Source organism: Protobothrops mucrosquamatus, unplaced genomic scaffold (assembly GCF_001527695.2).
Source record: "Protobothrops mucrosquamatus isolate PMUCROS unplaced genomic scaffold, P.Mucros_1.0 scaffold173, whole genome shotgun sequence".
Classification (NCBI taxonomy): domain Eukaryota; kingdom Metazoa; phylum Chordata; class Lepidosauria; order Squamata; family Viperidae; genus Protobothrops; species Protobothrops mucrosquamatus.
The window spans coordinates 218,119-229,611 of NW_015386533.1; the positions used below are offsets into that span (position 1 = coordinate 218,119).

The following is an 11,493-nucleotide window of genomic DNA, read 5'->3' on the forward strand; positions in this document are numbered from 1 at the left end:
AGGATACTTTACTGTGCTGTGGACACAAAGGACAATTTATGCCTGTACAGGTAGAACTTGATGTACGACCACAATTGAGCTCAAAACTTATGTTGCTAAGTGAAACATTTGTTAAATGAGTTTTGCCCCATTTTACAACCTTTCTTGTCACAGTTGTTAAGTGAATCACTGCAGTTGTTAAGTTAGACACATGGTTGTTAAGTAAATCTGGTTTCTCCATTAACTTTGCTTGTCAGAAGGTCGCAAAAGGGGATCACATGACCCCGGGGCACTGAAACCATTATAAAATATGAATCAGTTGCCATGTGTCTGAATTTTGATCATGTGATCACAGGGATGCTGCAGTGGTTGTAAATGTGAAAAACGGTCATAAGTCACTTTTTTCAGTGCCATTGTAACTTCGAACGGTCACTAAATGAACTATTGTAAGTCGAGGACTGCCTGTATTTCTAATGGGTTAAAGGTGAGAGGAAGGAAACTTCATGGAGATATAATAGTTGCTTAGGTAATTTCATATCATATTCAAAGACAAGTGAGGGGGAGGGAAAAACCCTATCGCTATACTCAAATGAAAATATACTGCTCAAAAAAATAAAGGGAACATTTTACCATGGAACCGAAGGGGTTTGCGTTCCCTTTATTTTTGTGAGCAGTATATATTCCCCAAAGAATATCTGCCTTGAGCGATAGCATCTCTCTTCAGCAAGCAGGGATAGAAATTCAGCGGATTCTGGATTTACCTTATTTCAGGGAGAATTTGGCAACTTTTAAGATGTGTGGGCTTCAATGCTGGCTGGGGAATTCTGAGAACTGAACTCCACGCATCTTAGAGTTGCCAATTTTTGACAAACCCCGCTTTATTCGTTTCCTCGCACCCCAAGGCGTTCGGGAGCAGCAATACCGAACGCGGCGCCGCCCAAGCAGCAGAGGTCGCTGCGGCGATCGCTCGTTCCGGGCCAATCTCTCGCCTTGGGGAAAGGGGTGGGAAAGGTAGGAGGCCGAACGGAGGCCGGACTTTGCTGCTCTTTTTATTCCGACCTTCAGCACACTTCGGCCTTTCCGCTGAGTTTGTGACCGGCGAGTCTTCTCGGCTGCAGCCCGTCCGGATGGCTTCTTTGAATCCCGCCGGCGAGGAAGACGCCTTCGGCCGCTACCGCTCCCCTCTCGTCTCGCGCTATGCCAGCCCCGACATGGCCTATAACTTCAGCGACAGGAAGAAGTTCAGCACCTGGCGGAGGCTCTGGCTTTACTTAGCCCAGGCTGAGAAGGTGCGGGGCCCGCTTGGTTGCCAGATTAGCATGATCTAGACTGGTGCTTAGAGCAGTGTTTCTCAACCTTGACAATTTTAAGGCATATGGACTTCAACTCCCAGAATTCCACAGCCAGCAATGCTGGCTGTGGAATTCTGGGAGTTGAAGTCCACATGCCTTAAAATTGTCAAGGTTGAGAAACACTGGCTTAGAGGTTTCAGGGTCGCTTTGCTGTTGTTGAGCGGTCATCAATGGTAGGGGAAAATGGCCCTAATGCTGTATGTCCAGTGTTTAAATGGCGAGGCAGGCAATCGCTTGGGTGGCGGGCAGCGGAGGCTTTTGGACTGGCGTTGCTGTGCCGATCGGCGTTGCTTCTTCCGCCCCTTTTTGCTCCATTCATATTTGCCACTCGAAACCCTCAGATGCGAATACTGTAATCACATTTCTTACAATCCGGTAACTTCTAAGCCTGATGTTGGGCTTCGGGCCAGAATCCCCTGCCAGCCAGGTAGGCGATACAGAACCTGAGGTCAGCACATTTTGGTGAGGATTGTAGAAGTTGGCCTGGAAGGCATCAGGTATGGGGAAAAAACAGCCTTATATTAGGCACAAGGCACTCCATAATTTTTGTACACCTTCTCATTAATTTTGTTCTGCTCTCCCTGTATTGATTACTCTTTTGACCATATCAAAACAATGAGCAGCGGACACAATAAGGCACAGTTAAATGAGCTAAGATAAGCTACAATAAAATAAGATAAAATAAAAATGAGAGATAAAATAGTGTACAATTGAATAGAATACAGAGACATACAATGAGTACTAAAATATAAAACAGTACGTGTTTAGGTGAATTAATCAGCTTTACATGCAAAGCAGCATTTGCATTTCTTGCGGATGAGGAGAGCACATCTTTCTCCTTCTGTCCTGGCCACTTTTTACAGAGGGACGATTGAAAGCATTTTAACAAACTGCATCTCTGTGTGGTTTGGCAGTAGCAGTGCCTCAGATAGAAGGTCCATACAGAGAGTGGTAAGGACAGCTGAGAAGATTATAGGAAGCTCGCCTCCCATTATTAGGATACTGCTTAGAAGCACTATGTGCTTAGAGCTTGAAGCATTGTTAGAGACCCCACACACCCACTTCACGGTCTATTTCTGTTGCTCCCCTCTGGGAGGAGGTTTTGAAGTATTTATAGCAGAACTAGATTCTGTAACAGCTTTGTTCCTTATGCCATCTGTCTTGTAAATTCGCAGGATCCTTTTTTTCCCCCATGTATATATATACATTCATACTAGACTGTGATGTTTCTCTGTGTCATATATGTGTGTGTATGTGGGTATATGCGTAATGGTATTTTTCTGAGAATTGAATGCAACAAAACTTCATTTTAATGTAGGCTGAATAGTGTATATTTAAAGTGACAATAAAGTTTTTATTCTATTCTAACTCCAATGTGGTCTATAAAACATATTCTCAGTTGGACAACCCCGACTATAAGTTTAACAATTGTGTCATAAAGGAAATAAGACAATCTTTTGTAATCATCCCATTAAATAGTTCTGCAAAGTAGAGTCATTAAGTCCTGAGCTCTTGCTGGGGCTTCCTGCTTAGTAAAACAGTTACAACTCTGCATTTAGATCCTAGTGTTCTTGAACAAAGTATCATTGTTTGCTGCACATGATTGCTTTTCTTATCTGTCTGTCGCTTCTTAAATTTTATATTATGTTCCTAAATTGTTTCACTTTTTTATCTTTTGATAATTCCATCTGCACTGAATTTTAACTACATTCATGGCTGTTCCTGTCATAATTTTACTTTTAGTGTGTATGTAATATTTAAAAAAAACCTGACAATTGGAACCATGTTGGAAAGGGTGACATGTTATTGTGCCACTTAGCCGTGGTAATTCTGACAATCCAAAATGCCATTATTAAATGACCACATAGGTCATTAAGCGAGGACCTCACATGATTCTAACTTCAGACTTCCTGGTGGCTTCCCCGTTGACTTTGTTTGTGGGAAGCTGGCAGGAAAGCTCACAAACAACAATTACATGACCGTGGGATGCTGCGTTATAATCATGAGCTGGGTGCTGAGTTCCCAGATCACAATCATATGACTATGGGGACATTGACAGCCAGAACTCTGAGGATAGCTACCACTCATTCAGCATTGTCCATAAACTTCAACAGTTGCTGAACGAATAATTGTTAAAAAAGAACCGCCTGTATAAAACAACCTTTATTAGAATAAGAGAATATATCTCTAACAAGAGTATATTGTTTAAGTAATACTTCTTATGTAGCCCAAAGATCCCTGAGCAGAGAAGTTTTGTAGGAATTCAAAGGCATACATATAGTTAGGAAATACTAACTGGTTTTATTTGTTGGTTCTCATTCTTCTCCATTTTTATTCTAGGAACTTTTAAAACTTCAGTTAGCCATGGCTAAGTATATTGTCCTTAAACAAAGAAATATTTTTCTATGCTCTTTCTCAAACTTCTAAACATGTTTTTAAAATCTGGATTATGTTCTTTACTATCATTACTGTAACTGAAGAACAGTTTTGACGTAGCTACACTTTCTAAATACATAAAAACAGATTTAAGCAAACAGATTTCACATGTAGCTCTGAGATAACTTGATAATGGTAAATCAATGCTCAAAGTTGCAGTTTGTGAATTGCATCACCTGCAGTAGTTTCTGTTTTCCCGGCCTGCGTTCAGATTAATCATTACAATGTCATATTAGAGAATGGTTTGAAACAAATGTATTTCAAAATAGTTCATTTTTTTGCCAGGAGGGTAGTAACAAAAATCTAAACATAATTTCTCAGCTGTTTATAATATTAAGCTGTTTCTTTTTGTGTATCACATATTATGTGCTCTATTTTTTCTTCAGCTTAGAAGGAATTATAATTTTATTAAACTATAATAATGTTTTAATATATATATTTCATTTCAGAAACAAATTTTGTAAAACAGAAGTTAATAAAGTTGACTTTATCTTCTATTCCAAATATTAAATCTGTTGAGCTACTATTAAGATAAGTTCCTTTGCCTGAAATCTTCATAAATAGTATATTCTCCTTAAATTCTTGGAGCATTTGTTTTAGATGGGCAAGTTTGGGGGAATCATGGCATCCTTTGCAATCTAAATTCCCCCTCCCCCCTTTAGGGTGATCTACAGATTCATTTCAGATTGATCCATTGTTTACTTTCTGCTTGAGTTTCACCCCTGAACTGTCCTAAAGTTGCAGTAACAATGTAATGCGGGAAATGTAAAGGATTCTGCAAAACAAAGAACTTTGCCAGCAGTTTTAGGGATATACAGTGTAACAAAGCAAATGAGAGCCAGACAAATCCTTCTCACGCTATTCTAGCCTTCCATAATACAGTTTTTTGCTTGTAGTATTACACTGCTTATACTTCCCCGTCAACAATTGAGTCGTAAATTGAGACATTCAGTAGGCACCAGGTTGGGGAAAATTATACCAGACTCCTACAGTTTCTGTTTAGCATACACTGAATACAGTAAAATTTAGGAATTCTTTATTTCTTTCATACCCTAAGTCAGAAAGCCTTAGAGAGCCTGTTTCAGTTCAGTTTTATGTTACGTATTTTATTTGTCCTAAAGCACCATTGCTTTATATATTGTGCCCCAATTTGAAAAGGGAATCTGTTATTTTTAACTCTGCATTCCCAAGAAGTCACAACTCTGATCTTGATCTTCAGATTCAAGCTGAGAAAAAAACGCCATGTGCACCTGTTTGTTCCAACAAGGCTCTGCCAAATTGTTAGTAAAAGATGCCCCCTTCAGTTGTCATTGGAGAATGTGATTTCAGTTATTTGGGGGGGGGGTTTCTTGTTATTCAATTTACTGCCAGGAAAATATAGAATAAATGCCAGGCAGAAAGAAAACTAAACTAAGCTAAAATTCTTATCCAAGAACAAAGTATTTATGTTACTGGGTCAGAAATTGACTTCTGACCTTAAATGCAGGATAACAGAATTTGGCCATTGCTAAGTATGTAGAATTCTATTGATGAGGCAGCAGCAGCTGAATATAAAAGCAATCTGTGCACCCTAGAATGTCAATTAAAAAGTTTCAATAATTTGTACTCTTTATAAAAGAGGCAATATAATAAAATATGACTAGGATTAAATTGCATTTGTGGATACATTGTCATCTTCTCTGTCATTGCTCTGCTCTCTGTAACAGCACCCCCTCCCCTTAAGAAATATATATAGCACCCTCTTAAGATCTTATTCTGTTCCCAGGCGTGGGGTTGGTGTATCTATGGAATCCTTGTCATGTTTTTTTTAATTGCTTTTTAGACCAGGTGGTCACATTTTGTCTTATGGTTTTTGCTGTTTTAATTGTATATTTGTCTATTATAGGCTACCCAGAATCTTCTGGACTATGTGACCATAATATATTTAATAAATAAATACAACCTGTAATAAGTACAACATAATCACTTGTTACAAGGTAGTCTTTCCTTCCAGGACAGCAAGAGGCAAGGTATCAATAGCAAGCCACAGTGAGTTATGATGAACTAAGTATAGGAGAAGAATGTTATCTTGTTATCAAGACATCAAGGAATATCTTATTTCCTTTTACATATGAGAAACATTCCAACTTAATGTAAAGACATTTTGGATGCACCAAATCTGAATGGTAGCATTAACTATTTTAAGAGAAATGCTAAGTTACTAAAATTCTTTATATGTGATGGTAAAAAAAATTATTTATACATTTCTTTTTCTTTATTATTTTCTTTGTTCCTTTTCTCTTTTTCTTTTCTGCAGCTTCTATTTTTCTTTTTATTATTTTCTTTTTTACTTTGTACTTTTACTGTTGTAATTGCAATTTTCAATAAAATTACTAGAAATCTTGGGACAGGTAACAGGTCATATTGATTTGGGATAAATAAGAGTCTTTTCTGCCATGGCTCCTGCCCTCTGGAATATCTCTCCCCACCCCCCAAGGTGAGAAGCACACTTACCCTTTTGGCCTTCCAAAAGGACCTGAAGACATGGCTCTGCCAACTGGCCAATGGGAGCATTTCATTCTGGAAGTGGTTATTGGACTAAGTTAGGACCCCAGACCTCCCTGTGTGCATCTTGCCCTTTTTCTTCCCATCTTTGTTAATTTTTATATCAATTTTAATGTTCTATTTATTGTTTTAATGATTCATATTGCTTTCATTGATTATAGCCTGCCTAGAGTCATCTCTAGGAGAGATGGGCAGCATATAAGTTTAATAAATAAATGTTCCGTGTCTGATTATTAGCCACAGGTAGTCTTTTACAACCACAATTGCACCAGAACTTTAGTGACTAGGCAATGCAGTCATTAAGTGAATCATCATATGGCCAGATTTGATAACCATTTTACCATAATTGTTAAGGAAATCACCACACTCATTAAGTGAATCATATGGTTATTAAGTGAACCATGCATCATTAAGTGAATCTGGCTTCCTCAATTGACTTTGCTTGTCGGAAGCTGGCTGGGAAGGTCATAAAATGTGATCATGTGTCCTTAAGACATTGCAACTGTCGGAAATACGAGACCATTGCCAAGCACCTGAATTGTGATCACATGACCAAGGAGATGGTGTGATGGTCATAACTTCAAGAATGGGTTGCAATTCACTTTTTCTGAAGCTATTGCAACTTTGAACCATTATTAAGTGAATGGTCATTAGAAGAGGATTACTTATATTACATTAAATTATATAAGTAGAAATAATACTCAAATTGTAAAGTAGGAGGGCTGTCCTCTGCTACTTGGTAATTTGTAGCTAAATTATAATTTCTTAGTTAATTTTGAAAATTAACAAGAGTTATTTCTGCCAAAAAATAAAATTCCAAAGTAACTACTTTTGTTCTGTTGGCTGCCTTAAATTGAGGATCATACACCTTCTAATTTAAGAAACTTTTTCCCCCTTAGTCATTGGGCCTACCCATCACAGATGAACAAATAAAGGAAATGGAAGCAAATCTGGACAACATAGACTTCAGAATGGCAGCAGAGGAAGAGAAACGATTGCGTCATGATGTAATGGCTCATGTACATACATTTGCCCATTATTGTCCAAAAGCTGCAGGAATCATTCACCTTGGAGCAACTTCTTGTTATGTGGGAGATAATACGGTAAAATAACACCCCCAAATAAATTTATTTATTGAATCAATCTGTTTATTGATGGTCCAGAAGTTCCTTGAGACTTGGTTATGATACCAGGCCTGGGGGTCCCAAGGAACCAAAGTCTTGTTTATATGGCTTCACTATTGAGGAGGATGTACTTACGCCTTCTGCTTGGGGTTGTATTTATTTTAGTTTCAATTCTCAATTTAATTTTAATGTTAATTTTTATTTTTAACTACCTGTTTTTATATATGTATTGTTTTCTATTGAGTATAGTATGCCACCAGAGTTACCTCTCCTGAGATGGGCAGCTATATAAATTTGATGTATTATGTTAATACATATATCCAATATGTTTCATGGCATGGGAGGATCTAATGCTTAAATATGCTAAAATATTATTATTTTTATTAGCAAGTATATTTCATACTTGAAAATTTTTACTTATTACATCCCTTTTGAACTATCTGTGTTCAAGTCTGACTGGAGCTATCTGAGTTCCAGTTCTGTTGAGATAGTTGAACAGTGTTGAGCAGAGGGAATGGCTTTGAGGGATGGGAAGAAGAGCCACTAACCAGGAAATGGCCAGATAAAAGGAGTCTGATTCTGGGGTAGAAATGTAACTTGAGTAAACATCTCAGATAAGCCCCCTCCCTAATTTCCACAAAGCTAAAGAGAGGGAGGAGGGGAAGCACATTCAGACTTGTAAAACTGTTGTGCATTTTTCCAATGAGAAAATCAGCCTCTTTAGTTCTATTCTCTATGTTCTGTTCTTAAACCAATTACTAGTCCAGCATCAGTCCTTTTCCTCCCGGTTGCTGGGTTTGCTTAAGGCCTTTGAGGAGGGATTTTGGCAAAAGCTATTTGAAAGTCCAATATATTTTGGATTGGCTCTGTCTGCTTCCTTGTTTATATTCTCGAAAAAGTTTGGAATGTTAATGAGACCTGTTCACAGAAATTATGTTGGCTGCTTTTCAGAAGACTCGTTTTTAAAGAAGCTTGATTACTTTCTTTGTTCTCTCTATCATTTATCACTACTTGAGTTACGCTGGCTATTTTCCAGCTATTAGGCGCAAATTCCAACTAAACATAAATTGCCTACAGGTAGTTCTGGGGTTGTGATAGTTGCGACCGGAACTTCCATTGCTAAGTAAGACAGGGTGAAGTGAGTCGCACCCTATTTTATGATCTCTTTTGCTGCAGTCATTAAACAAATCACAGTAATTGTTAACTGAATCTAGCTTCCCCCATTGACTTTGCTTGTTGAAAGCCAGCTAGGAAAATCTCACATGGAGATCACATAATCTGAGGATGCTACAACCATCACAAATGCATGTTAGTGGTCCTATGACTGGATTTTGATCATGTGACCATGGGGATGCTGGGATGGCTGTAAGTTTAAGCACCAGTAGTAAGTCATTTTTTTTCCAGCACCATTGTAACTTTGAACGGTCTCTAAATCAATGATCTTAAATCGAGGATTACCTGTGCTTTTGTTAGGTGACTTCACATATCTTCAGGCAGATATTACTTAGCCCAGAGTGTTCATTTTTTGCTAGCTTGTCAATTCTTTTGCCTTTATTTGTCTCAGTTCATCTGCTCCTATTCCTGAAGAATCCAGCTCAGATATAGGCATCTGTCTACGTCCTCAGAAATGAAATGATTAAGTTCTTTGGAGTTCCCATTTTCTCTATTTAGCACAATTTTATCCCCTGTTTAAACAAATCCCATTAAATCTAATTTAGCTTTAGTCATTTGGCAATTTGTTAAGTGCTTATATTGCAATCTTATTCACACTAGACTTATCAATATTTATCAGAGCATTTAAGTTCATTGAAATTTTACATTTTGTAAAGATATTTATTGTTACGGTAATTATACAGTTGCAACTCACACTGAAAAGTAAATTTTAGCAATCACATTGAACAAAGTTATATCTGACTTTCTAAATTTTTTCTTTCTATTAGGACTTGATAGTACTTCGAGATGGATTCAACCTGCTTCTTCCCAAGGTAGCATGCATTTTTTCATAAGACAGGTGCTATAGATTGACTAATGGCTGTTTGCTGAAGTTAACTCTACAAATAGAAATAGAAATAGAAACAGATTCTAAGGGAATGGCAAAACATTCAGGAGAAAAGAACAGATTCGGAGCATTTCTCGATTTTCTGGGAAGTACATATGGGGAATAGAACCTACTTTCTGACTTGGGCCTTTACTAATTAGTACTAATAATTGGTTACAACAATAAAAAGAAAGCAATGAAAAAAGTGTGAGCAGAACAGAAGATAATAGAGTAATAAAATAAACAATGAAAAAGAACACAAGAAATACAACTATGTGATTACCAAAAAAGAAAGATGGATGAGTAGAAAGCAGAGAACAAGGGGGGGGGGGGGTTGGAGTCTTCCATCAGTCTAGCAACTGCCTCCAGCATAGCCATTTGAATCCCAGGCCAATGGTCAGAGCCAGGTTTTTAGTTCTTGTGGAAGGATGGAGGGGGGGGGCAGATCTTACCTAGAGGGTAAGATCTATAAGAAGATTTGATCCATGCTGGCATTGAGATTTCCAAGAAAACAAATGACAGTTGAAATTCCAAGCAGTGAGATACAAGTCAATTTAAATCAATGTTTCTAGCAACCATTTAAACTTCTGATAAAGGTCCTAGTAGTCATCCCTGTCCAAGGTCAGCCAATATTCATTATAATTTTGATTCTGTAGGATGATTTTTTCTCAAGAAGTTTGACTTGCAGCTGGGAACTCTCGAACATTCAGTCTTCCACTCAGCCTCTACTTTCTGACCTGAGTCCTTGATCAAAACAGTTTTATTCCCATGCTCTGACATCTCTTCTTCCAAGCAAAAACTTTGTTGAACATGACAATGTTGAACTATTCTTTTCATTTCCAGCCAGCGTGGAAGGGTTAAATTTGGGGAGAAACTATTGTGCAAAATGATTTAAATGGCTTTTCCTCATTGTCTGTATACATAGTGAAGATGAACCATGTAGGCTGCCTTAAATGAGATGATGATGATATTTCTTCCCTTATTTTCATGTATGTTATTCTTCACTTTCATTATAGCTTGCCACAATAATCAATCGTCTGGCAGATTTTGCTAAAAAGTATTCCAACTTGCCCACCTTGGGCTTCACTCACTACCAGTAAGTAGTTATTTAGATTTTTATTACTTAATAATATGACTGCTACTTTTCTGTTTCATCTATTTTATGCATCAGTGGCTTTCAACTTCTATGGGGCATGATTAAGGACAGTAAAGTTTATGAGTACATCCCTAATTTATTGAATTCCAATAAGGGCAGGGGCTTTCAACGTAAAGATTTTATCTGTTTGCAAAAATACTATAAATCATATTTAGTCTGATTAAAATATTTGTAACAAGAATATAACTCATGTGAACACAATAAAATCAGCCATGCTTTTATTTCCTTCACTAAATTCCCATTCAGTAATCTGTTATGAATTACCATGTTTTCTATAACATAGTCTTTTGCTGCACATGTTCTATAATTCTTTAATTTTTTTCCAGTATGTTTAAATCAGTGGCATATAAAATATGCTACTGTTTAATTAGCAATCATGTAAAATATTCAATATCCCTTCCCTAAGCCTTCAACTCTAGAGGTTCTTATTTAATTTAAAAATAGCTATTATTAAAATGTCATGGTTTGTTTTTACCAGATCCTATAACTAAGTTGGAACTGCTCTAGGAAAAGCAAGTATAGTCATTTTGTAATAACATTAACTTTTATGCATTTGTCCTTAAATAATAGTCTTTGTGATGTTTTAGGCCTGCCCAACTAACCACTGTAGGTAAACGTTGTTGCTTATGGATTCAAGATCTCTGCACAGACCTTCGCAATCTTGAAAGAGCACGAGATGAATTAAGATTCCGTGGGGTGAAAGGCACAACTGGCACCCAGGCCAGCTTCTTACAGCTTTTTGAAGGGGATCACAGTAAAGTAAGTAAGGATGCACTGGCCTTTCACTTTATTATTATTATTATTATTATTATTATTATTATTATTATTATTATTATTATTATTATTATTATTATTATTATTATT

At 37.2% G+C, this 11,493-nt stretch overlaps 1 protein-coding gene across 1 annotated transcript in view; it reads left to right on the forward strand.

Annotated features, from left to right (window-relative positions):
- The first annotated feature begins 1,106 nt into the window (after nucleotides 1–1,106).
- ADSL (adenylosuccinate lyase) overlaps nucleotides 1,107–11,493 on the forward strand; it is a 22,726-nt gene continuing 12,339 nt past the window's right edge. Inside the window, exons 1-5 of the mRNA XM_015813587.1 lie at nucleotides 1,107–1,268; nucleotides 7,211–7,414; nucleotides 9,376–9,420; nucleotides 10,490–10,569; nucleotides 11,217–11,388. Coding sequence (XP_015669073.1) covers nucleotides 1,107–1,268; nucleotides 7,211–7,414; nucleotides 9,376–9,420; nucleotides 10,490–10,569; nucleotides 11,217–11,388 — 663 coding nt within the window. The remainder of the gene's footprint in view (nucleotides 1,269–7,210; nucleotides 7,415–9,375; nucleotides 9,421–10,489; nucleotides 10,570–11,216; nucleotides 11,389–11,493) is intronic.